At 34.8% G+C, this 16,438-nt stretch overlaps 1 protein-coding gene across 10 annotated transcripts in view; it reads left to right on the top strand.

Moving 5' to 3' along the window:
• LOC113226358 (nesprin-1-like) overlaps positions 1–16,438 on the top strand; it is a 132,619-nt gene that overhangs the window by 43,481 nt on the left and 72,700 nt on the right. For all 10 annotated transcript variants that reach the window (XM_026458952.1, XM_026458949.1, XM_026458954.1 and 7 more), the window contains 3 exons: positions 6,103–6,235; positions 8,264–8,436; positions 9,392–9,543. In XM_026458952.1, coding sequence (XP_026314737.1) covers positions 6,103–6,235; positions 8,264–8,436; positions 9,392–9,543 — 458 coding nt within the window. The remainder of the gene's footprint in view (positions 1–6,102; positions 6,236–8,263; positions 8,437–9,391; positions 9,544–16,438) is intronic.

Here is a 16,438-nt window from a genome sequence, read left to right as displayed (position 1 = left end):
GGTACTTTGTAGAAAGGAGGAAAGCGCCAATTCGAAAAATTTTTCAAAGGAGCACACTTTAGATATAACGGCAGTTTTAAAATTTTAAATTCAATTTTAAGACTGAAATTTAATTAAAATCAAAGCTGAATTGTCGAAGAAAAACAGTCGAGAAATACATAAACTGAAAATTCAAAATATAGTTTTGTATTCGTTGTTGTTAGTGAATGATCTTTATTGATATTCCACGTAAAATATGTTCAGACTCAGGTAATATGTTGTGTTCTATTTTTCTTATAATGAAATAAGTAACCGGACTTGGAGAAAGTAAAAAAATATATATAATCGTAATTTAAAATAATTATATCTTTCTGCTTTCGCTGTGTCCGTGACCGTGGTCTCATCAACGATAACTGAAATATGAAAACGAATAATATGAGCCCAAACATAAGGGTAGCTGCTGTACACTTGTGACAATGCGACTTCTTTAATCGTCTTCCCACCTTTTTATCACCCGTTTTCTCTGATTCCTGGCCACTTACTTTGAAATTTTAAATCGGTCTCCAATTCTTTTTCTTCGTCATTCTTTCTTTGCTTCGTTTCGTCGTCGCTCTCATCAAAAATCTCAACGAGAAACGACGAATAAAGCAGTAATATATTACATGGGTAATTTTGAGGTAAGTTTTTTGTACTCAATTTTGGTGACATTTTTTTTTTTAATATCTATAGTATATCATCATGAAGTATTATTTAATATTCGAGTGTGATAACCTGATATATTCTCGATGATATGTCCGAGTAATTAAATAATAAAAATTGTCACCAAAATTGAGTACAAAAGACGTACTTCAAAATTATTGACATACGAATACAGGGCCTTTTGTGGTAAATGCACTTACTAATCAGTTACTGTCTAATCAGTTTTTCTCCTTCTTTTTTGCTTATTGGCGCAGCCCTTTTTAGGATATCGTCATATTATTGTAGCGGTTTTAAACCATTGTTTTAGTTTCTTCCCCTTTTCCTTAATTTGTTATTTATTCCTTCTACAATTCTAAATTCATGTGGACTGAGCGTTCCTATCATTATTACGCAAGACGAAGAGACTTGCTCTTATCTGTCTGTCATTGCCATAGTCAGGTCACCACTAAGGTCACCATAACATTTTACTTTTATTGGAATTAATTTGTTTGAAATCGATTAACGGAAAGTGTGTCTTTTCACTTTATTAAACTGTACTCATCCTCTAATTTACCACTGTTGAAGATGGAATATCAAATTTGAATGGGATCACTCTCAGTAGTGCGATTCACGTAAGTTCAAGCTATCAAAATATCACTGAAGTTACGTAGTCGTTCGATCGACGTCCTATTCAAAATGGGTTATCACGTATCACTTGAACGAATATATGAGTAGAATCGAAACGTAACGACTCATAAACGACATCTTGGATTATGAAATTTGGCATTTAGTCGTCGAAAGTCGATAGAAAAAACTTTTAAAATTTTAGGAGAATACGTATGACTTGTCGCTTAGAGATTTAAGTTGAATTCATATACCAGAATAAGCTTTAACGACATTTGGATCGGACGACTTTAAAATTCGACTCGTTCACGTTTACTGTCACACGTGAATACGAAAAAGCAGTTTAACGACTAAATCGCTACAAAGTCAAAGTCAAAGATTATTTATTCCATAGGTAAAATAAATTTACACTTGAAATCGTCACATTTAAGCTACTGCTCGTTCACTACGCTGACCTCCCTGAGAAGAACGAGCAAGAAACTCTAGGGATTGCTCTTTTCAAATAAACTTAAATGCTATGGAGTACACTTTGAATCAAATTTGTGTGGATTCTGGAGCCGTGTCGTCTTTCCATACATCTTTATCTAACACGTAATCTACACTTTTGTAATATGACTTTTCAATTAGAATACTTTTAATGTAGGTTTTAAACTTAGGAAATGATAAACTTAATATATGCTCCGGAATCTTATTGTAAAAACGTATACAGTTCCCCATAAAAGAGTTGTTTACTCCCCATAAAAGAGTTGTTTACAACGATATCGTAACGGTTTGATTACGTGAATCACCCCCCAGGTACCCCATTTTAGTAGCAATAGAGCTCCTTGTGAAAGAGTTCGTCCAGGAAAGTACCGGCGAACAGTAATACAGGCACATGGGACTTGTCAACTTATGTCTCAGTGTGATAGGCATCATCTTTGCGATTTAAAGCTATGCATGGCGCTGCAACTGTTATGGGTAGGTGGGTCGGTATCATAATGACTATATTTTTAAAATTACCTGATCAGCATAAGGACTAGATCGCAAAATGACCACCTTTGCAGAAAGACTCCAACTTACAATGAGGTGATAGCAAAACGACTAGATATCGAAACAACCTTTTCGTTAAATAGACCGCGTGATAAAACGACAAGGTACAGTTGTGTCGCTTACCGTCTCGTGACTTGGTATTATTAAAAAAACCCGTTTCAACAATTAAAAAAAATCATCAAATTCAGTTCACAAATGTCGGGGTAATCACGTTCCCCCTTTTTTGAATTCGGTTAAAAACATACAATTTCGTACTAAATGTGCAACAGAGGAATGTTATTATAAAAGAAATATTTATTTCATATAAAACGTTAAGTAGAACAAAGTGGTCCCGCGATATTGTTAAAGATTATTGCACGATATCGCACGTTTATCAGTCGCCATTTGTGATTCTGATAACATTGTAAACATACGTTGCAATCCAATATGGAATCTGAAACCTTGGTAACAGTGAAACAATAGAAATAGCATTTATATTTTCCTAAGTACTAAAAATAGCACTTGCTCTCAATAGACTGCAAAATTACATTCCGGAAGTTGCAGAAAAACTTGAGACGCGTAACGTTGATGAGAATTAATTAAGATTTATGTAACGGGTCTGTGCTCTGCACGCAAAAGAACAATGTGCTTTGTAATAAAAAGTTTTATATTGATCATAGTGTTCGTTCACAAAGTCACTAATTCATTTAGCAATTTACACACTTCTGTAATAAGATTCCAGTTCATAATTAAAATTTTGCCTTCCACGAGGTTCAAACAACATTCTGCGTAATTGGATGACAATATACAATAATGCCAGTTTAGCTCTTGCAGATTATTTCAATCTATGATGTTTGAAATAAATATTGTAAATGATATGTCGCACTTGACAACTAACATAGTATTATCTCAGAAATTGTGTTATATTATATTTTGTCTCAAAATTGTGTTATATTAATAATTTATCTCCAAAATTTCTATTTATGTGTCATTCACATACGATTTAATTTCAAAGTGACAGGACAACACTGTCGCTTTGAAACTAAATAGGTAATATTAATATAACTTAAAGCCATTTATATAGATAATACTAGGTTAGTTGTCAAGTGCGACATATCATTTATAATATTTATTTCAAACATCAAAGATTGAAACAATGTCATGTACGATGTGTACAAATGTTTACGTATAAAGAGCAACCCCTAGAGTTTCTTGCTCAGTCTTCTCAGGGGAATCTGCCTTACGAATGAGCGGTAGAGTTTAACCATTGTGACGATTTCAAGTGTAATAATGCTTACCTATTAATTCAAGTGTAATTTGCTTACCTACGAAGTGAACACTGTTTGACTTTGACGGTGATAACAATGAGCTAAGGTAGTAAGACCAAGTATTTGATTTTGTCCTATCTTTTAAAAATGAAAGCACGATTAAGTAAGTGTTTATTGTATTACAATATTAATTACCAGAGATCGAAAGAAATAAAATATAATTATCTAGACATACAATGGACAATATCTACATCTAAAATCTGGGAATGTTTTGTAGAACTTTTTTACATGACATGTATTTCCATATCTTTGCTTTAATGGTCTTTGACGGCGGCGCGATGCATTTCTCTCTGCACATCACAGATCATTGAAATTTATACCTTATTTAAATTATTATAGAATCAAAATATGCATTGTTAAATTTATGTCCTCTATCTTAAGCTGGCTCTAAGAAGAAAATCAAACGTAGAACACTGTTTTCATAGCATTATAATCTGTTAATGTATTCCGTAAAATTTACCTTGGCTAGAATAACAAACACGTCGGCAAAATTCAGACGAAGTAATTTTGTAGCAACATACACTATGTATATTTTTAACACGAAAATACGTTAATTATTTTATTAACCGACTTCAAAAAAAAGGAGGAGGTTCTCAATTCGACTGTATGTTTTTTTTTGTATGTATGTTTCTCGATAACTCCGGTATTTGTGCACCGATTTTCATGATTCTTTTTTGTTGGAAAAAGGGTACCTCACAGTGCTCCCATTTAATTTTGAAGAAAACCATCAACCTCTAAGAGTGGCTTTTCACGCATGAAGATTCATTTTTATAAATAGCGCCTAAATGTTATTATAAAGAGCAATTATTTTAATAGTTGAGGTCGCTATTCTCTTATTCAAGGCGTTTTTCTCTCACTATACTTTGAGTAGTGAGAACCGGTTTTTATTATATCCTGTGTCAAGTTCTGTATAGTGGCGAACTAGGGGATGAATCCGGGTTTGCGTACTTTCCGGTAACCGATTTAAAAAAAAAACTTGGCAAATAGATATAATTCCACGTACTTTTGAGGTCGGTTTTTTTAGTACTCTGTACTGAGATTATATATTAACATTACAAGAATTATAATCCACACATCATTGATAAATCACAATATAACAAATTCAATAAGAACATAAATAATCAATATTTATTTTCACAACTAGGCCGATTAATAAAAAAACTTTTGATGAGAGACGGCGAAAATATTTAAAATGTTACGTAAATTACTTAATTCCTTTCAATTAGGAATGGAAACTATTTTTCGGGATTTAAATCGCGTATATTTGTTTTTTCAAACAAACCGACGTTTCGAGCCCTTTACAGGTCCCATGGTTACGGTTGACACGGATGGGACCTGTAAAGGGCCCGAAACGTCGGTTTGTTTGAAAATACAAATATACGCGATTTAAATCCGGAAAAATAGTTTCATTTCCTATGTGTGACAATCGCGAAAACCTTAGAACTCCTTTTAATTAGTCTTGTCGTTTTGTGCTAAATTGTGTATTTGTGGCAAATTTTTATTCAATGTGTACCAGTACAGTATTATTTGAGTACGATTGGTTATATCTATGGAAATTAAGCTGGAAATTAACAAACAATGGCAGTTAGTGTGACCTCTAGTTATTGCCATGATATTATAATATTTATTCCAATATGGCGTGGTTTATTAGATAAATTTTAACTCTCCACTTCACAAAATTTGACTTGACATTCTGATCAAGCTAATTTTTTTGGAGTATAGGTAATTTTACCAAACTGACACTGGCCTAAGTTATAGTGGCCGCCATTAAGGAAAAATAAAACAAAATACAGGAAATTATTGTTGCTAATAGGTATTTCTTGCGTATTTAATCGGAGTACATTTTGTTTTTATTAGAATTTAGAAAAAACGAGTATAGTATCGCTTTGAAATTAAATCTCATATGAATGACATACTATAATGCATTTTTTTAGATAATACTATATTAGTTGTCATGTGCACATTTAGTAAATAGCTTAGAGAATTTCGTTTTGGTATTTATAAATTGCTTTGCTTACAAAATGACGGAATGAAAACGCGTCTGATAAAGACAGAAAATTTCCTTCTGTTTAACTAAAAAAAAAGTATAATGGTTTTTTCAAATTGTTGCAACACTGTTTTAATTTCATTATCAACCATTGACTTACAATTATATGGACGTCGGGTCCGCGCTAAAAAGTGTCCGAACTTATAGGGCGTTAAAATCGTATACAGAGCGTCATTCACGATTTAGTCTTCGTTTGTTCGACTGACAGCGAAGCAAGCAAAATTAGACAGTACTGCGATGACATTACAATTTAAATTCAACGTTTTAGCTTTTTCATATTCCTTTACATGTCACTACGTTTAAATAGGTTGACTTGGGACATTTTTTTCGTGGTTTTTGTAATAGACCCGTCGTTCATTTATTTGTAAGTCAATGTTACCAACATTACGAATTTAAACGAGCATTTTGTTTAATGATTGCGTTTTTTTATTTTTGCAGAACCAACAGCCGCTCCTGGACGTTGTCCGGGAGCGGGCGCGCGAGCTGTGCAGCGGCGCGGACGCAGCGAGTGGCGAGCGCGTCGAACAGCGCACGCGCGACCTCACCGACACATGGAACCACGCTTGCGAGGGTACGTCTCCACCTAATTTGCCCAAATCGTAATTAGGTCCAGTTATTGTTTAAAAAAAAAAATATTATAACTTTTTTCTTAGAATAATAACGCATAGAATGATAGTTTCATATCAAACGAACTGTCACAAGTGAGGCAAAAATCAAATTCATGTAGGCTAGTTTTAGTAGTAGGTTAATTTTCGGTTTTAGTGAATATTTATATAAAAATACAAGTTGAAACGCGTTACTTCCTTGTGGAATGTGATGTTAGTATCTATTTTATGTTTGTCTGACGTATTTTTACACTCATTTACCGCACATTTCGTCATTTTTAGCTAAAATTCTTGATCTGTTCGCGGTGCAAGTTGACCTTGAGCACCGAAGGCCCGCCCGCTCGTGTAGGCCCTTTGGGCGCGCTTCAATTTGCCTCACTTAGCGTGTGCGGGCTAGGTTTCTATGCGTTATTATTCTAAGACTTTTTTTATAAAAAAACCATAATAATAACAGTTTGTGGAGTTAAATGTAATTTTAGTTTTCATATCCCCATGTACTCTTCTTCGTAGCCTTTCTAAATGTACGTTTTCTATTTTGATTTATTACACCAAAACATATTCACAATCATTATTTTAACTTACACTTACATGTACATTCAAATCCGCACATGCACTTACATATTGAATAGATTACTTTAGATGCACTATTCACACTTTATTACATTTATTATTTTAATGAACAATTTCCCTGCTAGTCGTTTATTAGATCTTTCATAACAAATAACTTCTAGATTTAGTACTTATCGTAGGTTCTGACTGAAAACCAGCGCCTTAGGGAACTTAGGGATATGCAGACTAAGCACCATTTCACTGCTATGGCAAAAATGTTTTATTTTTCTTGTTGTATTCAATCTGTATTTATGTCCTACTAGTGAATTAAGTGTTTATCTATCTATATATATATCTAATTTGCCGAATTTTATTGAAAACGGTTAACGAAAAGGCCGTAAAATCCAATAAACTGAATTCGTCCCTTAATTAGTGGAATATTTTCCACAAATTTGGAACCACTAGTGAGGTACCCCCCTTTCCAACAAAAAAAGGACCATCGCAACCGGTTCACAAATGCCGGAGTAAAGACAGAAAAAAAAATACAATCGAATTAAGAATTCCTCCATTTTTTGACGTCGGTTATAGTTGTTATTTACAGGCAAAAATCTCATAATGATAATAAAGTTTGACCCATGAACGAACATAACAAACAGTCATAACTTTCCCCTCTTACTAATCTATTTATACTCGTATAATAGCCAAGGATCCCTGGCGTTCATTACACGGACACCTTAGGGGTCCATGGACCACAGGTTAAGAAACCCTGACATAGAAGTCGAAGACTGAGAGCTTTCTGAGTCGAGGTTTGTAATTCCCATACCGTCCCGTGAAACCATCGAGTATACTCTATGCATAAAACATACAATGATTTTCATCACACTTGCATGTAAATAGTATGATTGCAGGCTAACTTACACGACCATCGCTGTCATGAGAAGAAAAAAGACCCGAGGGTTTTATTTGGGGCATTACAGTCAAGTTAGCCTGCTTGAACTCCGAAAGCCCAATAGAGTCATCACGTAATTCTTCATTTACCACCCTAACACTACTAATACACAATGTACTGTAACGGATTACTTTGAAGTACTACTTACCTGAAATTAAGTTTTCTTTAACTTTAGATACATAATGCTAAGGTCTTAGGCTGTCCTCCTTGTCATAACTGTCACAGTTGCATTTTGATAACTTTCGAGATTGTCACGTAAAGTTGTTTTCTTTGAAAAATGTCAAATACACTGATTTTGCTTAAGAATAAAACTGAAACTAACTAATATACAAAAAGATCGCTTATAGGGGGTTGTAGATCACGTTTCGCTAATTCCAGACCAAGTCACATTATTACGACGAATTGTGCTGACGAATTAAACGTATAGTTCTATTATAAATAGACTTTCGTAGATACTTATAAGAATCAAAATTAAAAAAATATTTTTGCTCCCCAGGTCTTGCAAAGCGCGCAGCGACAGCAGACCACCAGCTGCAACGCTGGAACCAACTCCTGGATGTGCAGCGTAGTTTGGCCGCCGCCGTCACCGCTGCCTCCGATCGCCTGAGACAGCTCGATGCTAGTCCCAGCACAAGAAGGCGCGCACTTGACACTAGACATGCTTTACAGGTACGTAAAATTAATGGCCCAGTCGAATCGAAATTCGGCGAACATTGGTCTTAAAATTGATTATAAAAGAACGTAATGTATCATCACCTCAATCTTTTTTATGTTTTTTGTTACGTTTTAAATAGTTGTAATTTGGTAATTTTATTCAATATAAATGTTAAAATTAAATGTTATCAGTAGATATTGTGTACTAAAGGTTGCGGTTACTTCGATCAAACCTTGTTTTTCTTTACTTAAAGAGCTTTAAATAGTTGTTCGATTTCTCCATTTTTGAAGGCTTGGTTTCTGGTATATTGGACTTTACCATTAAAAAGACGCCCTGTATATCCAGGTTAATTTAAAAACTATTTATTCGGTCATCATGGCGCATACGCGTAATGCAAACTTTTTTAAATTTATTTCACGATCATGAATAGAAAGTAATATAACAAGAAAAAAGAATAACTTAGTAATAGCACAAAATTAATACAAAATTGTATAGTGTTTACGGTGACTTTAAATAAAACAATGAAATAAACTGGATTTGATAGTAAATTGGTGGAAATTGGATACGTCGGGGAACACTTAACGAGTTTTCTTCTGCGACATTACTAATGTCACTGACATGCATTGACTTACAAATAAATGGACGACGGGTCTAATACAAAAACCACGAAAAAAATGTCCCAAGTCAACTTATTTAAACGTAGTGACATGTAAAGGAATATGAAAAAGCTAAAATGTTGAATTTAAATTGTAATGTCATCGCAGTACTGTCTAATTTTGCTTGCTTCGCTGTCAGTCGAACAAACGAAGACTAAATCGTGAATGACGCTCTGTATACGATTTTAACGCCCTATAAGTTCGGACACTTTTTAGCGCGGACCCGACGTCCATATAATTGTAAGTCAATGCTGACTTGTTTTTGTTGTTGGGGTTGTGAACTGTAGTTATGATTCGTTTTTCTATTGTCTAGGAACTCCAAACCGAAGTATCAGGACTGGAAGAAAACAAAGACGAGTTACTGGAACACTCTGAATTCGTCATTTCCCTACTCACGCCGCACTCGAAGCAAGCGGCTGATGATACACACGGATCTGTGAAAGAGCTAGTAGAAGCTTATGACAAGTAAGTGGACTTTTTACCTTTTTTAATTTTACTCGGTTTCTATAATGGCTATATTTTGGTTTTCTTCGTACAGGGTTTATGGTTTAAGGTTTTATTTCCATATTTTTCACGTAGTTTGTTCGCTGGTGTATTTCTCTCGGTGCCAAATGGTTTTGGGACGTTGCTTCGTTTATGTATTTGTGCTTAACAAGGGTTTATATGTTTCAGAATATTCTTTAAATGTATTTAATGTATTTTATAAATGGTGTTTCCAGGTGTCTTTTTTGTATTTAAATGTTTAATACATTCGTTCTTTCAGTAAACGGTAGGTTGGGTGTTGTGTTGTGTGGTGTGGATTTATGATACTTTTTGCCTTTTGAACGTATATCATGTTTATTATGTATTTTTGTATTTAGCTTTGTCACCGATTATTACTTTCTTTTGAAATTAATATTTAGCCTCTTTCAAGAACACGGAAGAAAGTTTCCAAGGTCACGTGAATAAATTGCCCGTGTCAACGTGTTGGCGAACGTCTGAAAAATATTTCAGAGTTAATTAATTTCGGGATATCTAGCAATATATTTGTCAACTGCCAATCGATTCCGGAAGCAAAACTGGCAACATCTCAACAAGTGTTGTGACAAAATATTTAACCAGATGCATGGTGTTATTCACAAGATTCCAAAGTCAAGAAAAAAATTTGGCGCTAAAATTCGTCAGATCTCGCGAAATGTGTCTGCTAATTGCCTCGAAAAGTTGAATTTCACGTTCCATTTCGTCACGCGTAAAATTAGTGAGCGAAACTCGCGGCTAACTTGCTATTCGATATTCTTAAACAACTTTCAGTTTCTTTGATTTTCATGATGTGTTTTTGTTTACCGTTTCATTCAAATTCTTTTTTCGATTAGTTTTATTATCTATATTTAACGGATGTTTTAAAATGGTACTGCAACGTGGGAGAACTTTAACGCAAGTACTGTACTCAAATACGTCATAGTATATGTTCACATTGCTTAGTTCCAACTACAGACCAAGTAAATTAAGTTCCATCTTTGATCGGGTCAACTGCTTATTAACATAAATATTTATGATGTTTGTATATTGTATAAATATTTTTAAAACGGAACGTTTATTCCAATTTAAAAAAAACTCAAATTATTCACGTTTGTTATTCACCAGAGAGCCTTGGCCGTTTTATGGCCAGATGGACGACCAAAACTGCACATCCTTGTGTATTGCCATACAAATATCAAACTTCGAATCGACGCATTAAAGACTACGTTTAAAATGTTAATAACAAGCTTTACTATATTCATTTTCAGCTCTTGAAATACTATTTATACCAATTTCGACTCTACGTCTTGAAAATAAGGAATCTTTATAAAACCTTATAATGGCTACGATTGCAACTGATTCATTGTGTTTGGTATAATTGGTATAGTCTGACACATATGGAGCGGTCAAGGGCAACGAATGAATTGACAATGGCCTTTGCATCGGCCGTATACGACATAAAAGTTGCTTCGTAACGTGGGAAAATCGATAGTTTACTATGTAAATAAATGATCGAAAACTTGGCTATGTGAAATATAGGTTCTATAAAGCGATAGCAAACTAAATAGAAATGGGATGTGGTAGGAGTGTATTGGAGTATATTTGTAGGTAGTAAATCAACACCTGAAGTTGCTGATTATCTAGATCTCTTTAGAATCTATACTACCTAAGCTCGAATAAAAATTGCACACTGTTGAGGAATTCCTCTCGTCTGTCTGCCGTTTCCACCTACAGATCACCATTAAATAAGGCACACACTCAATATAGCCCCGAACTAGGGAAACCCTGTGTCGTAGGTGCCATGGACACACTCATAGACAACCACAAATTACACAAATGTAGGCCATACAAATATTTCTTCAGCGCGCGAATCGAACCTGGGACCTCTGCGTGGCAGTCTGGCATGGTAACCGATGGCCACGGAGGCAGTCAATAATAACTATTTCTTTCATTGTAATTACATCTAAGTGCCAAGTTTTATTGAAGTCGATTGAAATTTGAATAGAAGGTATCCCCTTTTCAACAAAAAAAATAATCAGCGAAATCGGTTCATAAATGTGGGAGTGATCACAAAAAAATACAGTCAAATTAAGAGCCTTCTCCTTTTTTGAAGTCGGTTAAAAAGACCTTGAACAATCGTGAGTTTTTAGTAGGTTCACTTAAACTGGTTTTAACAACTTATCGTCTCATCAAACAACACTAATGGACGTGTGTTGCATTTTTGACAGAAATAATTATTACATAACACAGAACATGAATTTCTGAATGAATCTTACGCAAACATTTTTCTGCCAATATTGTAACTACGTCACAATATTATTACGTCATCAACTCTCTAAATATATGAAATGAAGTAAGAAAATACGCTTGTCGCTTCGAAACAACGTAAAAATACTATAATATATGAAGAAGCTGTATGGTAGAACATTTTGCCTACTGAAATAAATGAGTTAAAACTTTAAAAAAATATATATTACGTATACAGGCTGTAATCGCAGGCTATTATTTCGTACCATCACTGCGCCTGTCACCCTGATACATAAGTTGATATTGTTAAAGTAAATAAAATAAAATCAGATTAAAAAAAAATCATAATCCACAGGAATTTTCACCAGTCACGTTTCTTTACAAAAACAAGCCTCGAAGTTATTTCTGAACTAAAATTCGTGAAGAATAGTAAAGTGATGCCACTTATGCCTTCAAACCTATATCACACTAGTTTCTATAGATGTAAAGTCGAAAATACTTTAAAGTTTTACTTTTCCATGGCAGCTGAAAAAACAATGGGTGCTCATGAATCAAATGGGCCTAAATATATAACTAAAACGTGCGAGTTCAAGATTAGCTGGTTTATTATCCAAAGAGAACCAACTCAATTTAAAGTAGACCTGTCATTAACCACAAGCAACTTACATCAGCGACTCTTAACTTAAAGTGGATGTAACATAAACGATATAAGAAAAACCAATAAAATTGAGCTTGATCATTAATAAAATTCAAATTACAACTGAATGAAACGACAGAATGTTTTATTAGATTTTATCATCTCTGATGTCATTCACTAATCCGTGTAATTAAGCTCTATGTTCTATGGAACACGGTTTTTAATCGTTTGAGATGTGGATATTGTATATAGAAATTGTTGGGATTTTATTATTTAGTATTTTAAAATTTCAAATTGGGTAACTTTGAATACTTCTTAGGTTTATAGGGATATTAAAATAAAATATATTTGTCGAAGTTTTATTGATTTAATGAGTGTTTTTTTTTAATGATACATGTGACGATGCGCCTCTTTCTACCCCAACCTTTATCACCCTGTACTCTAGTTCTTAACCACCTACTTTGAAATTTTGAATCGTTCTTAAATTCCTTTTCTTCTCCGTCACTTACTTTTCTTCTTTCAATCGCCACTCTCTATTAAATTTCGGAAGTGAGCTCACGTGCTCGACTTCACATAAAATTCTGACCAGTTGAATCATGTAACCCAACTGCTTGTAAAGCATAGTATTTCTAGAAATTACAGGCCCTTTTGGGCCTTTACGCCTTTACCTGTTCCTTTCCATTCTTGTACTCTTTCTTTATTTCTACAATAAAATCCATGTGGTCCGAGACTTGTGTTTAATTACGCGAGGCCCGCGTGACATACCAAATGAGTCGTGCGCCTGGTAGCAAGTAACAAAAAAGTTATTGTACCTACATGTCAGTTTTTTATTTCACTTATATTCACCAAAATTTTATTATAAATTTTCATGCATGTGCTGTAGGAAATGTTTAAGTACAATGCAGTTTTGGGTTCATATCCTACAACAACTCTACTTGGGAGTCTTTACGCGCGTGGGTTTATTTCTATGGCGTTTTTGCTTAGATGTATATACTGCTTGACAAACTTACAGACTTCGTCTATATACAATATGCGACTAAATAGGCATAAGCGACTCAACGGTATAATTTTTTGTTTTACATTTCGCCCAGGACGTAAAAAGCTGGTGATGTATTTCCAATTAGACTATACTGAGATAACATGGCATTTATGATAATATTTGTTATTTTGCTAAAATGTAGTTGTGTAGTGGCAGTTGACGACGTCTGTGTCTTGCACATCGGTTTTCATGGTGTTCCCATCTCTGAGGATCCGTGCTCAATCCCAGGCCTGGTCAATGTAGAAGAAACAACTTTTCTATATTGTCTCTGGGTGTTTGTGGTACAGTCGTTGTTTCCGGTTTCCATAATACAAACGCTTTAGTTACTTACTTTGGGCTCAGAGCAACGTATGCATTGACTTACAATTATATGGACGTCGGGTCCGCGCTAAAAAGTGTCCGAACTTATAGGGCGTTAAAATCGTACACAGAGCGTCATTCACGCTTTAGTCTTTGTTTGTTCGACTGACAGCGAAGCAAGCAAAATTAGACAGTACTGCGATGACATTACAATTTAAATTCAACGTTTTAGCTTTTTCATATTCCTTTACATGTCACTACGTTTAAATAGGTTGACTTGGGACATTTTTTTCGTGGTTTTTGTATTAGACCTGTCGTCCATTTATTTGTAAGTCAATGAATGTATGTAATGTTGTCTTAATATTTAGTTAGTTGAGTCTCAATAGTGTCAATGGAATGGCAGCGTTGGCATTCAGTCATTCAATTACTAACGATCGATGTTTTACTTACTAAAAATTACCATGAAAATTACTACACATATCTTCCTTTTTATTTTGTTTAATCAGCAATTTAGACTGCAAATTAAACAAATACGTCGCATTGCTCATGGAAGAACGGCATGAGTGGAGTTGCGTCACACGTTTATTGTTCCTTTAGAACGTCAGACGCGTAGTGATGACATTCTGAAAAAGTCCAGTCTCACTGCTGCCCGTAACAAATGCTCGAATTAATTATTAGAACGCAGACACTCAGCCCCACACTTGTGAACCCTATATCACGGGTGCCATAGACATTGGACACACACTTAAATAATAAATAAAATAAAAGAACCTTTATTATTCCTTAATTACACAAATAATATGGTTCTTAATAATTGCTAAAGTACTTACTATAATTAATTGCGGACCCCTCGACAGGTATAGGCCGCCTTCAGTACTTTCCAAGTTTAGCGGTTTTTTGCTTTAATCAACCACGATTTACGCAGCTTCACGGCAGTTCTCAATTTCGTCTTGCCAACGTTCTATTGGTCTACTCAGTGGCGGATTTGCTCTAAGGCCCAGTAGGCCCGGCCCTAGGGCGGCCAATCGTGACAAAAACTCACTGATTATGACAAGTAATAACTCATTAAATATTTTAAAGGCTCACGCAGATTATTGCGGGCCGCACTGCACCGCATCGCACAACAATAATCTTCCTAAATCACTTTCGTACCTTTTATTTATAAAATATAGATATGTCTACCGGTAGGTATATGAGTGCTGAGAAAGGGGCGGCTGGTACTGACTACATGGCCTGGGGCCTAGGGCAGTGAAGACTGCAAATCCGCCACTGGGTCTGCCTCTTCTTTTTCCATTTGGGCCTTTCCAAGTGGTTGTTCTGAGAGTTCATCTGTCGTCTTCCGATCGTGCCAGATGGCCCGCCCACACACTAACACAACCACAAATTACACCTCACGAGAAATCGAATCGAACCCGGCACCTCTGTGCTCAATGGCTACCCACTACACTCACCGTTTAACAGAATACCAAACGTATTAAACCCTGCCCTTGACACTGTCGACACACACCTGAGATGATTTAAAATTAGGAAACTCTGGGCCCTGTGAATGGGTTATTTCCTTCTGATTAACTAAAGCCGATCCCCTGGGCGATCAGTTTTATTTTATATTATTTTCTATATCCATCGGATCCCCATCAGGAATAAATATTAATATTTTATTCCCACCAGATACCCTGGTACTGCCAAGAGCACATCAAGCTTGACACTTTGTACTTTGGACCGTTCTTATCGTAAGCGGTATAGAGTTGGATTTAAATCTTAAGTGTCAAGCTTGACGTGCTCCTGACCCTGTACATACAAGTTTATTTTTGGTGGATACGGAGATACAATCATCAAGAAAATGTTTTTGAGGTGTCAACGATGTACAATTTCATTTTGTTAAATACTTCTTTATTCCTTTGCAGTTTTTTTATTTTGTTTAATCACAATTGTTTTTCTTCTTTTCATTACTATATTAAATATATATCGCGGATTCCTCGCGGAGGGTTGTACAGTATTTTATTTAGTTTGTTAAAAATACTATAGATACTTTATAACATTTAGTCAACTTCCTGACCGCAAACATTGATATACAATAAACCAAATTTAAACAACGTAAATATTGTAATGGATAAAAAATGCGGTTTCCGTCGGCCTTGAGTTCATTTGGTTCTTTACATAGTTGTGACTTCAGTGAATAGTGAATCTTTATAGGAGTGAAGTCATGGGCGAACAAATACAATCAATATTCAACTGACATTCCAAAGCGATCCAGCAGACCCCTCAGAGGCATTTTAAATGTTTGTAATTTTAAAAAGTGTTTCATAAAAGATCATTTTGGGTATATTTTAATAATATTGTGGAGAAGGTTAAAAGTGTATGGACCATGTAGATGATGTATAGCAACTAGGACTTTCATTCTGGGAATTACGATTTCGAAATTTTTTTTTGCATTTTTTGGCATTTTCTTGCCTCGAGACTGATGTTTTTAGTCTTGTTAATATCGACACTTTAACTGTGTTAAAAAATCTACTAAATCAACAGTTATTTTTAACCGACTTCAAAGAAAGAAGGAGATTCTCAATTCCACCGTATTTTTTTTTTTTGTTGTGTATATATATGTTACCGGCCAAACCCGATTTCAGGATAAAATAGTTTTG

The sequence above is a fragment of the Hyposmocoma kahamanoa genome, unplaced genomic scaffold (assembly GCF_003589595.1).
Source record: "Hyposmocoma kahamanoa isolate Upper Pololo Valley unplaced genomic scaffold, ASM358959v1 190, whole genome shotgun sequence".
In the NCBI taxonomy this organism is placed as follows: domain Eukaryota; kingdom Metazoa; phylum Arthropoda; class Insecta; order Lepidoptera; family Cosmopterigidae; genus Hyposmocoma; species Hyposmocoma kahamanoa.
The sequence above is the reverse complement of the archived record's forward strand: the minus strand, read 5'-3'. Positions and strand labels throughout refer to the sequence as shown.